At 38.8% G+C, this 18,385-nt stretch overlaps 1 protein-coding gene across 1 annotated transcript in view; it reads right to left on the bottom strand.

Moving 5' to 3' along the window:
- Positions 1 to 276: 276 nt before the first annotated feature.
- LOC109928290 (pre-B-cell leukemia transcription factor 3) overlaps positions 277 to 18,385 on the bottom strand; it is a 76,411-nt gene continuing 58,302 nt past the window's right edge. The window contains exons 5-8 of the mRNA XM_048613381.1: positions 11,849 to 12,014; positions 11,192 to 11,304; positions 9,973 to 10,062; positions 277 to 1,909 (exon numbers count right to left, since the gene is read on the bottom strand). Of these exons, the coding sequence (XP_048469338.1) occupies positions 1,817 to 1,909; positions 9,973 to 10,062; positions 11,192 to 11,304; positions 11,849 to 12,014 (462 nt within the window). The 3' untranslated portion in view covers positions 277 to 1,816. The remainder of the gene's footprint in view (positions 1,910 to 9,972; positions 10,063 to 11,191; positions 11,305 to 11,848; positions 12,015 to 18,385) is intronic.

The raw sequence follows: 18,385 nt of genomic DNA, 5'->3' as shown, positions 1-18,385 counted from the left end.
CATCTGTATTCATTAATGTATACTAACAGACACAAAGTCATATGGGGGAGTTGTCCAGTCCCATCACTCACAAAAGCCAATTGCCCATTCAACAACAAATGTACTTTATTCTCTATTCATCTGTTGTCTATTCATTGGTATCCACTGGAAGTCATATGGAAAATGTACATCTTAAAGTTCTCACCACTTGACTTTAAACAAAATTGTGAATAATAACTCTCCAGGAGTGGATCCATTTTCTTTTTCCCAGGAGATCAAATGAACACTGAGAACTTGTTGCATCATGAAAGCAAAAAGTTTATTTAAGATTTCAACTACATTTAACTACCACAAGGAAGACTTCTCAATCCAGGGTGTAGTCCAGTTAGAAAGTAACACGAAACTTTTTAATACATTATATCACTGCCACAAATTATTTCCATGACTCATCAGTTTCAGAATTGCATACAATACAAAAAAAGGGAGAAAGGAGGGGCTCCCCGTTACACAGGGTGAAATATACAGTACTGAATACTGAATTCTGTATGCATTACATTTTTTTTGCGTGGTTTAGTAATGACATGACCAACATTCAAAATGATCATCAGTATTTACAACAGTTGTACTGTTTGTGTTTAAAATGATAACCAAACCTTCCACTTTAGGATTTTTTTTAAAAGTTGCTGGAGCAACCCTGATTTCTTAAAAGATACAATGTACATTAGATTACATGAAAGGAAATAAAGAGTTAATTACAAGATGCAAAAAAGTAAGAAAGACAAACTACTGTGTGAATATTGTTCAGAGGTAGTAAGTGAGCACTCTAAGCTACAGAACATGTTGAAATTCTATTGGTTTAAATGAGTTTGCATGAGGTAATAAAGCTGTGTCTTGATTGGTGAGATGTATAAATACTCTTTACCTACATTATTTACAACACTCCATGTGAACCTTGCCATTTCCTGCCACAGGTTGAAGTAGCAAATCTGAAAAATTATGAATGCTGCACCCAGCTAGTACTGTAAAACCCAGTCTTCAGCCAGTACAAATTCAGAAACAAAGCATTACTAAGACTAGCATTGAATTAATGTGTTAACAAAATAAATGATTGTAAATAGAACTCTGTTATGGTAGCAAGTTTCAGAAATAACAATATTGGTTCTTGGCAACTCTCTGGTAATTTATACATGGGGCAATAGAACAGCTTAACCGATTCTTCTAAGCGAGTATTCTAGGTGTGAGAAAGGAAATTTGATTAATATTCTGATATCCTGTAACCTTCTGTTGTTATAAGTAAGCTATCAGTTCTAGATATCCTGCTAAAATAGGTTTAAGAAGTAACAAGAGTTTAGCTTTGCTAACGTCATTAATTTATGACTGTCTGTCTGCTTCGGCACCAGCATTCTTGCGTCTTGCAGTCTAAATTGAAACGTGCATTCATACCTCAAAAGGTCAAGAAGCTTCACAATAACATCTCACACATATAAATCTTCAAAAACATGTTTTCACCCTTTGTGCATTCCCATTAAAAAAATCACTTTTTGTTCCACTTTAAGTCAGAAGACACTAGGCCTGTTTAGGTCTTTGTCTCATTCATTAACTGAATAAGGTAAGACTGTGCTATACATAATGGAATTAATATGGTTCTTTTCAATGAGAACCAAGTGTTCCTCTTCTTAAATATGAATTGTACGTTAATTACTTTTTTTTTCCGATTAAAGAACAGGGTTTTACAGTAAAGCAGCAGGTGACTGGGCGACAGAAAATCCACTTTCCTCTCCTACTGGTCAGTGCTAATCAAGGCCTATTGGCTCAGGGAATGGATGTTGCTAGGAGATCAGTTAGAGGTATCAGAGTGCACACTTCCAGGTCCTTCTGTTGGTGAAGTCACAGAAGATGGAGTAGTTGCATCTTGCCATCCTCCATTAGCCTGGAAAACATGAACAGTTGTCTCCAGTTAGTACCAGTCTTGCTAGTGAAAAACAATAACACAATTTCTTTTTTTGAATTGAAATTCAAGGAGCATTTAGGAAAATTAATTATTTGTAAATAAAAGCAATACGTTTCCATGTAAACTCGTACCATAATTTTCCTAACACTTTTGCCCTCAAATGTGGATAATAAACATGTTAACAAATGAGTATTTTTTTTACAGTTGGTAAGTGGTTCTCAAGGGAATGCAGCCAATTATGTTTGGGATCGATTATCTTTCCCTTACAAAGGTTGAGTCCTTTCATTACGCTTACCAAGAAACTCAGGCCATGGACAATACCTGGGAAGAAGGATGGAACTTGCACAAGGAAATAGGGAGGTTACAAAAGAACATTGTTGCTCTTGAGATTTAAACAGTGTATCCTGTTTATTAAGAAACATTGCCGATGTCTCACCCTCTCCTATCCGTAGCACCTGGTCAAAAGTTGGGAACTCATCAAGTGGACAGCAAAAGATGTAATTATCCAACAGATTATGATTTTGACATTAATATTTTACCGCTCATCACTTAACTCTTAATTTTCCATTAAAATACATATTTTTTATATTTATGGCTAAGACTGCTCGCATACTAAGTTCCCAACCTTGGTCTCACATGAACTGACATGGGGGGGTGCAACAGAATAGAGGGTGATTTTAATCTGCACCATTCAGATGCAACTTCACATTTGATGGTTATTAGGCAGTGGAGTAGGGGGAACTAAAAGAGAATCTGATGTTTTCTAGGAGCTGCAGTGATTCCTTACATGGACACCAATGCAATAACCAAGTTAAGGGATGAAGGGTTCAACTGATTGTCACACTTGCTTTCAGAATCCTTTAAATAGAATCCCATCCTTGACAACGTGTCTGGATCTAACAATATGGATCCATCTGTGAAACACCTGTTTCAAATTGATGGCTCACTTTTGTTTTTACTTTAACTTCCTTTTCATTGGTACTATTCTGCACTCTCCAGCCAGAAAGACGTGGGATTTTGTCTGTTGACTGAGTGGGAATGAACATTCATCAAAATGGCAAATCAGTTATAGCTCCATGATTCACAAATTCAAAAAGATTTTGACATTACTGAGAGAATCTTCTGGTTCACTCCTTATTCTATATATTTTCTAATTGGTCTTTTACTGTTTTTCTAAAATACACACACATTAAATATATACATAAAAATATACACATATATAGACATTACAAATATATCCACAAACCCACAAAATATTATCATGTAAAGTTGCCACGAAAAGCACAATTTATTAGACATAAATAAGATCTAGCCTACAGGGCTAGAGTTTTTTTTCATAGACAATCCAGTTTTGCTAGTGGCTATGACTGTCACTAGCAAATTACTTCTTCCACTAGCGAAATTGATCAGAATCAAAGCAAGACTGATGATCGGGATGACAAAATGAAAAGTGAATCCTGGGAAGCTGGGACACTGCTCTGTGGAGCTCATTAGGAAAATCTTGCTAGTGTTTAGAATACTGACTAGCAAAACTGAAAAATCCATGAGCAATTTGCTAGGCAGCCAGTATTAAATTCAAGCCCTGATTATAACTGCTGTCAGACTCAATCTCCTGAAAATTGTCCACAGTTTGCACAGACAACATTATTCAGAAAAGCGCACTCCTTCGAGATTCAGATTTTAAAACAATATTTTTAAGGTTCTGAGTCATTAGTCTGCGGATACCAATAGTTTTAACTCCTGCACACTCAGAAACATTGAACAGATCATATATGGCATCATACAAGGAGTGATCTCTGCTGACATAAGGCAAGGTGGCAGAAACAAGGTAAATATTGAAAATAGTGCCTTGCAAATGAAACCAAGCTAATGCATTTGGCACAAACTAATAATCCATTCAGCTCTGTTAAATGAATACCCGATAATTGAATGATTTTCTTAAATGAACTGCAGTTGAAATTCTATATCTGTACCTAATGTATTCAGTTAGTTCAGTTGAATATTCCTGCTGTGAATTCTTGGATGGTCAGATTATACAATTCACCACTTTTATAGCTGGAATTACAAGATTCATGTTGTGACTTTTATTATTTCTTCAATCTCCCAAATGTGAGGGACAAATACACAAAATCTACACCATTCCAAAATAGCCAGAGTATTTTGTACTTTTAATTTTAATGCAAATGTTGAAGAATATCTCACCGAGCCCCTGACCACAGAATGAATGTCCAAACCATAAAAAGTTAAAAAACATATTTTAAATCAGCTGCTAAAAAGAGCCAGAATCAGAAAGATGCCTCAGTTTTAAATTGCTGACTTCAAATGCAGAGAACAGGCACAACAAGAACAGAACCAAAAATAAAGAGGAATGCTCAGCAGTGTAAGGGCACAATTTTACTGGCATGTTAAAAGTGGTCAAGTTAAGATGTATGTTTTGGTGGAAAAACAAGAGCTGCATTTCATGTGAAATTAAACCATAGAAAGCCTGACATGTCACATGACATAATCTGGGTTGAGGAGGTGATTCATTGTCATACGATCAAGAAACATCTCTCTCGTTCTCTCCAGCATTACTATTCAACCAATAATTCAAAATTAACATGGCACATGCAGGATGCCAATTACTGTTGACAAATATCTCATTTATTCACTTAGCTTCAAGCCTCCATTTCAACTTGTACATATTCAGTTTGCCAGCAGCAGGAACAAGCAGAACAAGATGGACATCTTAGGCCCATGTGCAGGAGCCTGCTTTTTTGATCTCATTAAGTGTAAATTAAATGTGAATTTTGAACTCGGCGACATTACTCTATGCCTACATCAACCACTGGTGCTCCTTACATTTGTTTTGCATCAGGAATGAGAGATACGAGAAATGAGTTCTCCTGATGACTTGGCCTGTAGAGGCAATTGTTGAAATCAATGTCTGATCAAATTTCTGCTGTGGCAGACAGCTTGTCGCTACATATTTTTATGTCAGACAAGAAGAGGGAAGGCGCAGGCCTCGTGAGTTGAGGAATGTTGAGTGGAAGTGACGGGGCAGCCCTTTCTGTAGGGGCCAATGTGAGCCACATTGACTTTGAGTGCTTGCGGCGAAGACTAGCCTTTGCTCAAGTCTCCCATCACCAAACATCAGCAGTAAAAATAGGTTAGCGTATGCTAATAATGGTTTATTTACAATGCGGCTAATTACTGAAGCAATCCATCTGCATTATTGTAAAATTATAACCTATAGCAGTCATGCATGCTGTCGATAAAATCTTTTATTTGTCAATGTAGAAAACTGGCAAACAGTCAGCAATGTACTACCTACTCTTGCTTATGTTGTATGTAAATATGTCTTTCCTCCCTCAAAATATCCTCTACATCAGCATTTCTAAATTAAGAGGTGTATTGTTCAATTTTCATTTTCCATATTTACCAAATCTACAAGCTTCTGGGTGAAAACTAGGTATTGCTTTAGCAGCTATATTTAAACGCGCTGGGAGAAAACTTGGGTTTTGGACTCTCCGAATACCCTTAGATCTCCAAAAGACATACATGGAGTTCGCAAGTGGGTCTTCTAGAACAGTGGTAGTGCCCTAACTCTGGGTGAGGAGGCTCCAGTTGCTCCAGGGGTATGCAATAACATCTCTGAACAGGTTAATTACAAAAGACCTATACAATGTACACACATAAAGCAAATTGTCCTGATTGCCATATCAGTGCAGGCATGAGTGTGTGTGCAGTGAACATCTGCCAGAAGAACGCAGAGTGGGGTGATCATAACATTAAATCAGCATGAACACTGATCTGGTGCCAGTGGTGTGATTTTGGGGCTCAACATCCCAATCAATGCCTTCTCTTAATCTCACAAAGGAAAACATATTCAACAGCAAGAAGAATCACTCGAACTCAAGCTATTTAAAGGGAGATTATTAACTACAACAACAACTTATATTTGTATAGCACATTTATCATAATATTCTATAGAACTGCAAACGAATATAACAAAATAAAACATGATACTGGGCCAAGTCAGAAGATTTAGATCAGATGACCAAACGTTTTGTCACAGAGGTAGATTTTAAGCAGTGTGGTAAGGAAGGAAAGTGAGGAAGAGAACTGGTGAGGCATAGGGAAGGAATTTCAGAAGTTAGAACTTAAGCAGCTCCATGAAGTCATGTTCACTGATGGTGGAATGAATAAAATTAGGAACTCTCGAGGGCTTAGAATTAAGGAAGCATTGATATCATGGAGGATAGTGGATAAGAATACAAAGAGATGTGCAAGGCCGTGGAAGGATTTGAAAATAAAGCTGAGATTTAAGATCACGCTGCATCTTGACTGAGAACGAACGTGAGACAGCAAGCACAGGGTGATAGATAAAATGGTGCATGTTAAGACATGACGTCATCCAAAACCCTACGGTCCAAGTTTACAGTGGAAAAATATGGGAGATCTGCAAGGATGTACTGAGTGGTCAAGTCTAGAGATAACAAAAGTATGACTGAGTATTTCAGCAGCAGATAAACTGAAGCAGTGCAAGGTTGTGTGATGTTCCAGAGGTGGAAATAGATGTTCTTAGTGATGGCTTACAGTAATACAGGTTGCTACAAATCTACAAATGTTTGGTGCTTTCTATGGGTGTTTCAAATTGCAAAAGGCTACAGGGTGTGGTCTGACAAGTACTGAAGGATTTTTTGCTATACTCATGATTTTGGCATAAATCAGTTACTCTTAAACACAAGCACTCATGCATTCCCTTTGGGAATTACAGCATGGCTTGGAGAATGAACAAAGCAGAGCAGAACAACAAGCTGGGAGAGGAAGAAGGGGGAAACAGCTATTAGCAGGAAATCATTTATTCAAGATGTTCAGAGAGCAACTACCCTAATTTTCCAATCTCTGGATGAAACTAGGACCACACTGCATGTGTTTGTCAAGGTGACCAATGATGAAGTTATATACATCTAGAGGTACTCATGGAGCTGGAAAAGTTTGCTTCACCTCACTGACTGAGTTTCTTCACACAGAATTGGACAACACTGAGGTTCTATGCAAAGACAGCTAGCAACTGTCCATTCTCAATTGCCAAAGGCAGGCAGGCAGCACAAGCACAGGACTTGCCAGACTTGCAGACTCTCCCTGGCATAGGGTACAGCACCCCATTTTACAAATTCTATATGTTAACTCTGTTCTGCGCCAAAAGTGAAAGGGATTCTACTTGCTCAATGTCCAGCTGGTGTTTCACCAGAGGTAGTGAATAATCCAGATCAAGCCACTAGTGATGATGTCTTCATTCTCTAGTAGGCAAAGCAAAGGATGGCTGTTGGTTGTAAAGACTAACCACTACTAACATGGCTGACGATTTTAGTACACAACTCAGCATAGCATGGAAACAATATCATTGTGCATACCCAACATCATCGTTCTTCTGAGATAGTAGGAACTGCAGATGCTGGTGAATCCGAGACAACAACGTGCAGGGCTGGATGAACACAGCAGGCCAAGCAGCATCATAGGAGCAGAGAGGCTGATGTTTCGGGCCTAGACCCTTCATCAGAAAAGGGGGAGGGGAAGGGGGTTCTGAAATAAATAGGGAGAGAGTGGGAGGCAGATAGAAGATGGATAGAGGAGAGGATAGGTGGAGAGGAAACAAACAGGTCGAAAAGGCGGGGATGGGGCCAGTAAAGGTGAGTGTAGGTAGGGAGTTAGGGAGGGGATTGGTCAGTCCAGGGAGGACGGACAGGTCAAGGGGGCGGGATGAGGTTGGTCGGTAGGAGATGGAGGTGCGGCTTGAGGTGGGAGGAGGGGATAGGTGGGAGGAAGAACAGGTTAGGGAGGCAGGGACGAGCTGGACTGGTTTTGGGATGCGGTAGGGGGAGGGGAGATTTTGAAACTTGTGAAATCCACATTGATACCATTGGGCTGCAGGGTTCCCAAGCGGAATATGAGTTGCTGTTCCTGCAACCTTCGGGTGGCATCGTTGTGGCACTGCAGGAGGCCCAGGATGGACATGTCGTCTGAGGAATGGGAGGGGGAATTGAAATGGTTCGCGATTGGGAGGTGCAGTTGTTTATTGCGAACCGAGCGTAGGTGTTCTGCAAAGCATCATCGTTCTTCTGTAGGTTGCCCAACCAAAGTCCTAATCTGAATCCTCTGTAATGGAATCTGCAGTGCTACCTTACCCTGTAACAAACTGGCTTGCATTTCTATGCTTGCCTTTCCCACCGCCTGGCTACTCCTTACTTGTGCCTAGTGACTCACTAACCACAAACTCCATCTGTTCCCTCCCTGAGGTGGCTTCGAATGTACCTGCTTGTCCTGGCATGGTTACATCTGTATCTGTAAGGAGAAAGAAAACACAAGGGTAATGGTGTGGTGGAGGAGATTGATGCTTACACCACCTGCAGAGGACCAAGTTGAATGTGAGAAAGAAAATTAGAAATGTGGCCACCATCAATTTTGATGGTTTAAACCCTATTACTGGTCACAGGGTCAGCAACAGGGATTCCAACAAGGGCCAGCCCCATCTCCTCCATGGGGTGAAGGAGCTCCACCAATTAGTTCCTGCCCTCTTATACTGTACGCCACCTCATCCTGCAAGAGAGAAGCAAGTGTATTAGTGAGTGTTGTGTAATCTGTTTGCTTGATGTGGACTACTGCAGTTAAATAGCTGGAAGTGTGTGCAAGTTGTGAGGTGTGGGTTTGAGACTTGCAGCACCGCAAACTATGCAAGGGTTTGGTGAAGCATTTGAATGTTACACATGTTTGTTTTTTTTTAGTTTGTTGTTTGGTGAATGATGCAATGAATGATGCAAACTGAGCAGAAGCTGAGGCCAGTACTGGAGCTAGTAGGATACTGTTTGAAGATTCATTCACTGAGCTTGACGACTGAGGCTACTGAAGTGCTTGCATCCAGAAGCTCAAGGCTCAACTTTTAGCATTGATCCCACTGCCTTACAACTAAATGAGGGGGGCACTTTTATCCAAGGCAATAAAGAGCATCTTTCCTCCACCAAGATCTCTACTACACCATCTGAAAACCTTAGAGTTCACTCTCTTCCAAGCGGTGCAAATTCTCTCTTCTCCGGAAAAGATTATCTTCAGCCATAACTGCCAGCACCCATCTGCTTTAGCTACAATGCACCTCTTCTTTACGAGGTGAGGCTAACTTTAAGAAGTGCAAACTTCTTAATGTGGTGCCAGTCACTCATGATATTGGGTCCATACTTGCAGTCAGCACAATCCACACCATTTATTGGTTCAATGCAGAGATCACTTGAGTTAGCAGGCAGCATTAAATATGGCATCAATGCCGCATCGCAATCAACGAGCATAGCTTAATTGTGCATCATGATCCCTGTGCCCATTTTCAGGGGCTATCCAATTTCAACCCTGCAGATATTCCTGTAACACTTTGAAGACAAAGTGATTCGTCAGAAGAACAGTCCTTGAAAAAAAATTTACCCGCCGTTATACAAATTTGAATTAGTTAAGTACATTTAGCTTCTGATCCCTACGGTGTCCAAATCTAATAAAATTTGAAGGTGATAGCTTCCAATAGGAACATCCGCCAAATTATAAACTTTCCATTTAAGAAAACAACAAGTCTCAACATCTATACAAAACCAATGTACAAAAACATACTGCACTATTACATGACAACTTGTTAAAGCTCATCAACAAGGATAAAATTCATGACTCTAAAATGCTGCAGGCAAGGACAGTTCTACATTCCATCTTTCAATGACAGTTTTTGGCCAATGATACATGCAACACTTAAGTACTTTATACTGATTTTAAATTGAAAGAACAAAAGATCTTTTGCTTTTTTAACTGTGTCTTTCTTGTGTTAGGTAACAGAGCTAATATTCCACATCATGTTCAAATCTTTACATAGGTATTCCATTAAGGAATTTAGCGGTGCTTTGCTCATTCTGGAAAATGTAACCCTCTCTGCCATCAAAAGCTGAATTAAGAAACTATAGTGGCTTACACTGGCAGGGCTTTAGCTTTTCTTTTTCTTCTACGGACACAGAAATAAAAGTGTTCCTTACGCTCAAACTGTGTGGACTGTACAGTGAATTCCCTCCAAGACCATCACTGTATCCGCCCGTCTGATTGATAACATGACGCAGGGAATCCACCTGAAGCAAAAGCAAACAAAAAGAAACATGTCAGACTTAATGCAACAGAGCTGTCTTTCTCCAACAGGAAATTATCTAGTAGATTGCGATGTGTAAGCTTGCCATACTGCCTTCATTACATTAGGATATGTTATTTCATTTTAAATATTTTTAACCCATTGTCCATTGTATTAACATTTGTTTTGTAAAGATATCAGGCTAAGTTTATATTGTGTAGTGAATTCTGCAATTTCTGCCAAAGGGTTCCTTTAATTTTATTTTGCACCCAATAAATAAATTACAGGCAAAGGTTTTCTACAGCCAGTCAGCATGCTGTCTGTCAGTATCAATTTAATGGACCACTCTTAACACAGTGCAGTCACTTACTGACACTTTTTACACAAATGACCACATTGAGGATGACAAACAGTGAAAAACTACACTGTTTTCTTGTAATACAGCCCACCATTTTGATAAATGTTAACCAAGTCACTGCACAAATCTAGTACAGTACTCACCTTAAGTCATTTACTTAAACAGATCATTAAGAGTAAAACTTAATGCTTAATATTTGATTCTACATTTTAAATGCTGCCTTTCTGTCCATTAAAACAGCTGGAAGTTTGGTGGGGGGGGGGGGGGGAGGGGGGGGGGGAAGGCTCAACATGTTTTAGCTGAATTAGTTTCATTTATTTGGTGAGTGTGGGTCCTCACCCTCTCTCCAGTGCCTCCATTAATATATGAAACTTTGACAGACACAGTCTTCAAACTCCGAGAATGAATAATTCTTATTTTGAAAGAAAGAAACAGGTTTCAAAAAACATAAGGCATGAAAAAAATGAGAAGAAAGTTGTGAATGAATATGGCAAAAGCTTACACCAATCATCAAATTCTCCAACTTTTCACCCACCCACCCCTAATTGCTCAAGCCAGAGCCGACTGCATTCACATAGTTTTAAAATCAGACATGGAACATCACAAATAACGGACTCAAAACAATAATGATAAATATCAAAGCAGTGGAATGGATAATTTATTTAATCTGTACTTTAGGTACAGAATATTTACTGGGCTATAGGTCAGATTAAGGCAGTTTAATTTCTAAGCCCTACCCTGCTACCTAGGCCCTAATATTGGGCATTCTTCCTACCTGTGATTGCACATTGGCTCCGACTTGGGACCCTTGGTAAGAATCCCCATTCAGATTCTGCATGTTCATGAACATGTCCCCAGAATTTGGTAGGTTAAAAGAACCAGAAGAACCTGGAAAGGAAAGAGTCAGGCACCTGAATCACAGAGGGCTTTAAATCTCTCCCCAAAGTTCTCAAAAGAAAGAGCACACGAGAGAAACAGAAATAAGGAAGCAAAGAGAAAAGAAACAGTAGCCTTTCCATCACATGAAAAGCATTAAGAAAACTGTGCAGACTCTTTACAGAATGAAGAGTGTCTTTAAAAAAATCTCTGGTCTGCCAAATAACAACCTGCAAAGTTTGAACCGGTGAATTCTGAAATAATGTTCACTGGTATCAGAGTGGGAAATACTCTATGGAGACACCGTGGAACTTACCTGATCAGGAAATAATAAATTATTGTTTTCAGAATCACACGAACTTTTAATCCAAATCTTAAACACAATCAGAGGTGGGACTTAAACGTGGAAATCATGGTACCATTTAATACGAGTAACATAATTTTAACAGTTTCCTTGAAAGAAACTGAAGTTTTTGTTCTGATAAAATTATGCTACTTCATGGGAACACATAATAGCAACAACTTGTGCACTATGCGAAGGAACCTTTGCACTTACCGGAGGTGGGTGTAGTAGGAGAGTTTGCTTGGCTGTTTTGGACAGCAGCTGCCACAGCATGTGCAGCATTTACGGCAGTTTTTGCAGCATATAGGTTGGCTTCTTCTTGGAACTTTCCGATGTTCTTCTTGTACCTGATCCGTTTGTTGCCAAACCAGTTTGACACCTGGGGAAAAGGAGGATACAAAACATCAAAAGACATTGCCAAGAAATCAACTATATTATTATTTCCAAGTGTCATGTCTGGGTCCATCAAATTCACAATTTCCAACTTTCCAGTTGGTATCTTGACTAATTAAGTAATAATCAGGGATAGGTTGTATATTATTAGGGATTGGAGCATGACAAGATTCTGTCTGTCTTTTGGCAGAACAGACACTCAGGGGATTACACATCTACTACAATGTGTGTTTTCAAATTTACTGATGTGATTACACTGGGAAAAAAAATCCAAAGAAACCAAAACATTAATAATAAAGAAGTAATTATTGATGCATTAAATGCCACCTGCCAATCAAAAATTGTTATTGAGCTGGTTACAAAGTGCATTCTTTTCTCTAAAAAGTTAAGTGGTAAGATGAGAAGGCTTGGAAATTCCATTGTTCAATGCTTCTGGTCTGGAACAACCTGGCAACAGTAGAATTTAAATCATGTTCAGTTGGATGAATATGAATAGAGTGATGTAAATCAATATTAAATGAGCTGGTGTTTTGTGCTCTCCCTTTGAACATATTAGAATCAGGATCTGTGTTGCCAAGGCTAATCTTTGTGCATTAACCTGCGCAGGGATCCTTATAAATTCGTTCGTAATCAGTTGTACAGTGGCCAACAAGGGCAAAGCTGAGATGATGCAGCATTTTATTTTCAAAGGTCAAAATCTGCTAACTAGATACCAACTGAAATTTTCTGGATCCCAAAACAATGTCATTCATGTTAATATATTATCATTCCACTTTACTAACACACAAATTATTCATGAAAATAAGCACAACAAGTACCTGGGAATGAGTCAGAGAGCAGTGACCCAATCAGATGACATTATAAAGTGCTGGAGTTAAGGCTGAATGATTCAAAAACTCCAGGTGAACGCAAGATTGGGTACAGATCTTAACCCATACTTGTGTGCTGATTACTTTGTTACCCATGTGTTATTTTCAATGTTTAGTTTCTATAAATGTAAAATTTAATATCTTGTGAGTGTATTGTTGAAGAAATATTTCAAATATTACTACTAAAAGAGAGCTGTTAATCTGGCACGGTGGAAAGACTGGGGAGCTTTTTCAATGTTGTCTAAATTTGTATTTTAATGGTAAAAGTACAAATGTTGCAGCTGTGCAAACGGCAGTGAAAATGTATAATCCTTCATAGTACAAAGCATAGCAAGGTGGTTTAATTTTCTCTGGTAATATACGAATTAACATATTCACCTGAAATTCCATATGCTATTTTAATGCAGCCATTAACCTATTTACAATAATTTAAGTGGGTTGACTGAATCAGAAGACTATTCAAAGGAACTTCATGCAAACATGGTAAAACAGTGCACTGTCAGAGGAAATTAAAGTGATTTGGACAGGAAAACAACCTTTAGTATGTTTTTGTGTCTTGAAGGGTTCAGATGATACCAGAAACCCAGTCAAAGCTTAAATCCTTCTGTAATCATTTAACTCCAACTACTTTTTTAAATGTGAACAATTCTGTCATTCAGATTTTGTTGCTGTGTACATTTACTTTTCTGTTAAAAATCTGTCACCATTGTAGCTGAAGTTTTGCTGTACAGAATAATTTTGATGGATGACTCAACAATATTCACACGAGACAAGGACAAGGAATCACTACTACACCGATAAATGAAGCAGATTCTTGTTCTACACCGCTCGTCCACATATTTCAATGTTATTCTGCCCAGTAGTTCACCATGTTTTTTACAATTTAATTTGATGTTAAACTAATAGACAATTTTGGAGCCAAAATGAAGAGGCCCACAATGAAGGTGAACAGCCATACAAAATAAACTGATGTGAAAAACTGGGGCACAATATTCTTTGTTTCATAATTTCTGCTTTCCTTCTCATCACTACCATCGTTCCTGTGCACTCTGACCTTTTGGGTCACCGGAAGCAAAAGTCTTCGTCGCAAACCTCAAACAGCACCTGTCAAAACCTGAAACCAAGGGCAGGACTTTCTACTAGGGAATGAAATCAAATGTAGTTTCCAAACATGCACTATGTTAAGAACAGTTACCGCAGAGTGACTTTTTTTTGTAGGATTTACCAATTAATGGCCAGAGGGTGCATTCTTTGTCCAATTAAGGATAGTGGCTAGGCGTCCAAGCCAATACAAGGTTCTCCAACAATGAAGCAGCCTGCAGTTACAGCCAATGGAGCAAAACAGGCCACTGTTTTGAAGTATTTTCTCAGCCCCTTATTTTGAAAAAAAACTGGAGGTAAAATAACGAAATGGTCACAGCTGCCAGGTAGCCTAGGTCTGCATTTGGCCCAGGTAGATATGGTGGCTGCAGTTGGGAGGGATAGGATGTAGTGATTCTGGAGTGCTGGTTCCCAGTCTGCCGTTGGGTGGCCGCTTTGAGGCATCTGTTGGGCTCTCTGCAATCAGGACAGTCCACAGGCCAACTGGGAAATGCCTTTAATTGGCTTCTTAATTAAATTAACAGCTATTATCTACTTGTGGATGGGTAGACATTCCATGACTGGCCCAGTCTCCAGGCAAATGCCCAAGGATCAGTGCCGTAGTGAGGAAATTTATGTTTATTTGGCTCTACTCCCGCCCCAAAAATCAACATCTAACTACTGCCCTAGGAATTCTATGAGAATAATTTCATGACAGCTCTCATCTGAGTTTACCTTCCTTCTTGGCAATGATAGGCATCCCATAACAAGACACCTGATAAGGTCAAAGCAGCGGAATGTGGTAATTAAACACAGCTTCAGCAATAGGGAAGAATGTAACCCATCATTTGGCAGCGTAATCTGCTTGAAAATCTTTATTTTAAGATAGTTTGTTAAGATCTTGTATGTTTTTAAAACATTATGACCACATCTATTACAATATACTATTTACCTTCAGTGCTACATCACATACTGCCAGGCACTGTCAATAGCTGATTACTAGGAAATAAACCATACAATCTATAACAGCACAATCATACATTTGCAAATCCATCATAATTATTGTGGTAAACAGCTTCTGACTATTTAATAACTGAAGTATCAATAAAGAGCAAACATTCACAGATGCGCACAGATTAAAAAAAACAGCAACCCATTCACTATGTGTAATAAATTCCAGGCTGTGTACTAAAATTTTATATCTTTAGCACCCTTCTAAAATATGAGGAGAGATTTTGCACGACATCAGATTCTCAACAGCACTCTAGACTGTGTGCTTCTTAATCTTTAATATCAAGGCAATTAAAATTAATGACCACTCATACAAACCACTGTGGGCAGTGTTTCCTTGACATTGCTTGTTTGATGAGTTTACCTTCAGGTTAACTAACAAGCAAGGTTTAATTGGAGGAAAGGAAGAAAAGACAATCACCTCATGTTCTTACCCTCAGAAATGCTGAAGAAAAGGAGCTAGATCCACACACAATTTAAAAAACCTTTTTTCAAACAAATTTCAAGAGAACAAATACTTTTTTAACCAGCCTCCATTTGTCTGGAAGAATATGATAACTAGAAATCATACAATCAATAAACTGTCAGGATAGAGGAAGCCCTATCAGCTTGCCTGTAAGAGCTCATGTTTTTACTGCTACTCCCAAGGTAATTGTAATATTATACTGATGTCTGCCCATTTCTGCTTCAAAACATTCATCAGGCTTCGGTGTCAATGATAGTACATTTTTAAAATGTAAACGCAGATAGGATCCAAAAGTCCATGGGCTGTATCTGATAGGAAGATGGGTACATAATAATAATGACATATCTGTAACCAAAGTGACATAGTACAATGATTCTCTTTAGATGAAGCATTGAAGAATTGGAGCATTAGATGTATTCTTGTGCTGTTAACCTGAATTTTAACTACAAAGGTATAAACAATTTCAATAGGGATGGTATTATTGCTGTTAGCTTCAGTTGCTTCATTGTTAAAATCTCTCAAAACTACACTTGTACAAGGTACTGTCTTAAAAGCTTATTGACTTTGCAAAATGATGCTCCAAAGATTTGTTTTATATATTAAAATATAAATGAGGCAATAGAAAATTATAATTTCTTTAAGCCCAAGACAATTTGGTTACAGAGTTCACGCACTAAGTTTTAATAATTATTAGAAGTAAAGATCAGAACTTCACCCATACAGTCATTTTATTCCAAACCACTTCTCGTTTAAACAAAAACAGTAATTGCTGGAAAAACTCAGCAGGTCTGGCCACATCTGTGGAGAGAAAGCAGAATTAACATTTCAGGTTCGGTGACCCTTCTTTGGAACTGATTGTAGCAGGGAAAACATTGGTATACATGCTAAAGAAGGGGTGGAGAGAGGGGGAAGAAGTAAACAATAGGTTGAGATGGAGTCTAGAGAAAGAGAAACACAGTTGAGCAGACAAAGGAATGGGTAAGTGTCAGCCTGGGAGAATGAATGGGCACTATTAGTAGCTGACAGTGGGTTGTTTGTGGTAGCAGCCCATGTGAATGACAAGGCCTATGTGGACAGGTTGGTGATAAGGACATGGGAGAAGGTACTCAAGCCCTAAAATTGTTGAAGTCCATACTGAATCCAGAAAGTTGCAGAATTCCCAAGTTGAAAATGAGATGTTGTTCTTCCAGCTTCTGCTGAGCTTCGCTGGAGCACTGCAGCAAGCCCGAGACAGAGATGTTGGCCAGGGAACTCAATGGTATGTTGAAATGGCAAATGAATCCATTTCTCTCTCTCTCACTTTGGGGTCCATGTCCACCTATTGTTTCCTCCTTCCCCCTCCCCAACCTTTTCCCACCTACAATCAGTTTTGAAGAAGGGTCACTGGGCCCGAAACATCAATTCTGCGATCTATCCACAGATGCTGCTAAACCTGATAAGTTTTTCCAGCAATTTCTGTTTTTGTTTCTGATGTCCAGCATCTGCAGTTATTTGGTTTTTCACTTTAGGCTTAAGTTTATTTCGAGCCCAAATTTCACCAACGGTTGTCTGAGATTACACTCTCAGTGAGGTTAAGATGCATTCAATTCTTAGTGTTCCCTCCCAACCCAATATTTCCTCTCTTCTTTCAAAGCCTTATTGCAAAACCATGATGTGATTCCACATCACTGAAAGTCATTTCACAGCTCATTTAAGTTCGTCATGTGAAGTTCTGGACAGTGAGTGTCACCAAACTATTTGGTCATGGAGCACATCACATTTGAGTCCAAACGAAGAGAGGCACAGCATCTGTGGAGAGAAGCAACAAGTCAGTGTTTCAGGCATTGCACTTCGTCCTTAATGGTTTCAGGTTCTTTTGAAAGGCAATGCCTCAAATGCTGACTTGTTGCTTTTCTCCACAGATGTACAGCCTGCCCTGAGTGCTTGCAACATGTTCTATGATTGTTTCAGAATTCCACTATCTACAACAGTATTTTCTTACGTTAAATTCAAGCCCAATTCTGCCCTTGCCTAAAATCGATACATGTATTTATTAACAGTGGTCACTATATACTATATAAACTATACATTGACTGGTGATTACCCCAGAGGAGATGCCAGTTGGAGTCTCTTAATAGAATGCCATTATCTTTAACAATGTGTACATCTACAGGCTTTTGAAGGATCAGTCCATCTTTTGTGCTGAACTAGTCACCCCAAGTTAATGTTATGAAAATGTTTTTCATATCTTTTTATGAAAAATATTTAGCTCATAACACTCTTATTTCACTTTATTAAATTATTGACATACTTTAAGTATTTCTGACATTCTTTTTCTGTGAAGTGACATTCAAAAAAGCCAGTCATTTAGGTCAAATTTTGAAATGTTTGAATAGAAATGGGAGATGTCCTTGGTTTTCCTAATCTAATATTGGACTGCTTTAATGTAAGCTCCTCCAACAATACAAAAAGTAAATTTGTTGTGCAACTTTCTCTAACGTAACAGCAGAAGAAAATGTGGTCTCTTTAACAAAACCTACCTTTCTGCTGGAACCGGTGGTATTCCCTGGTCACATTTTCTAGCAAAGTGAAAAGATAGTGAACGATTCAAAAAGGCTCAGTTCTGGGCATGCTTAGTGAACTGAGTGACTATAGGGGCTGCGTTAGCAATGTTCGCTACAAACAGAAACACAGTGCTGTGTCTGAAGCTTTCAAATAAAAACACTTTGCACATTTGTACATGTTATGTGCCCACATGTTATATAAGCTGCACGACAGAGGCTTCTTTAAGAAAAAAGGCCAATTTGTTATCTGGATAATTTATCAAGTGTTTTGACTTTACTTGAAGTAAAATGCACAGATGGAGCAACACAAAACAAACTTGAATGAAAATGATCAAAGTATATATCCAGGAGACAACAAGGTGCAGGGCTGGATGAACACAGCAGGCCA

The sequence above is a fragment of the Rhincodon typus genome, chromosome 28, assembly GCF_021869965.1.
Source record: "Rhincodon typus isolate 14 chromosome 28, sRhiTyp1.1, whole genome shotgun sequence".
In the NCBI taxonomy this organism is placed as follows: Eukaryota; Metazoa; Chordata; class Chondrichthyes; order Orectolobiformes; family Rhincodontidae; genus Rhincodon; species Rhincodon typus.
The sequence above is the reverse complement of the archived record's forward strand: the minus strand, read 5'-3'. Positions and strand labels throughout refer to the sequence as shown.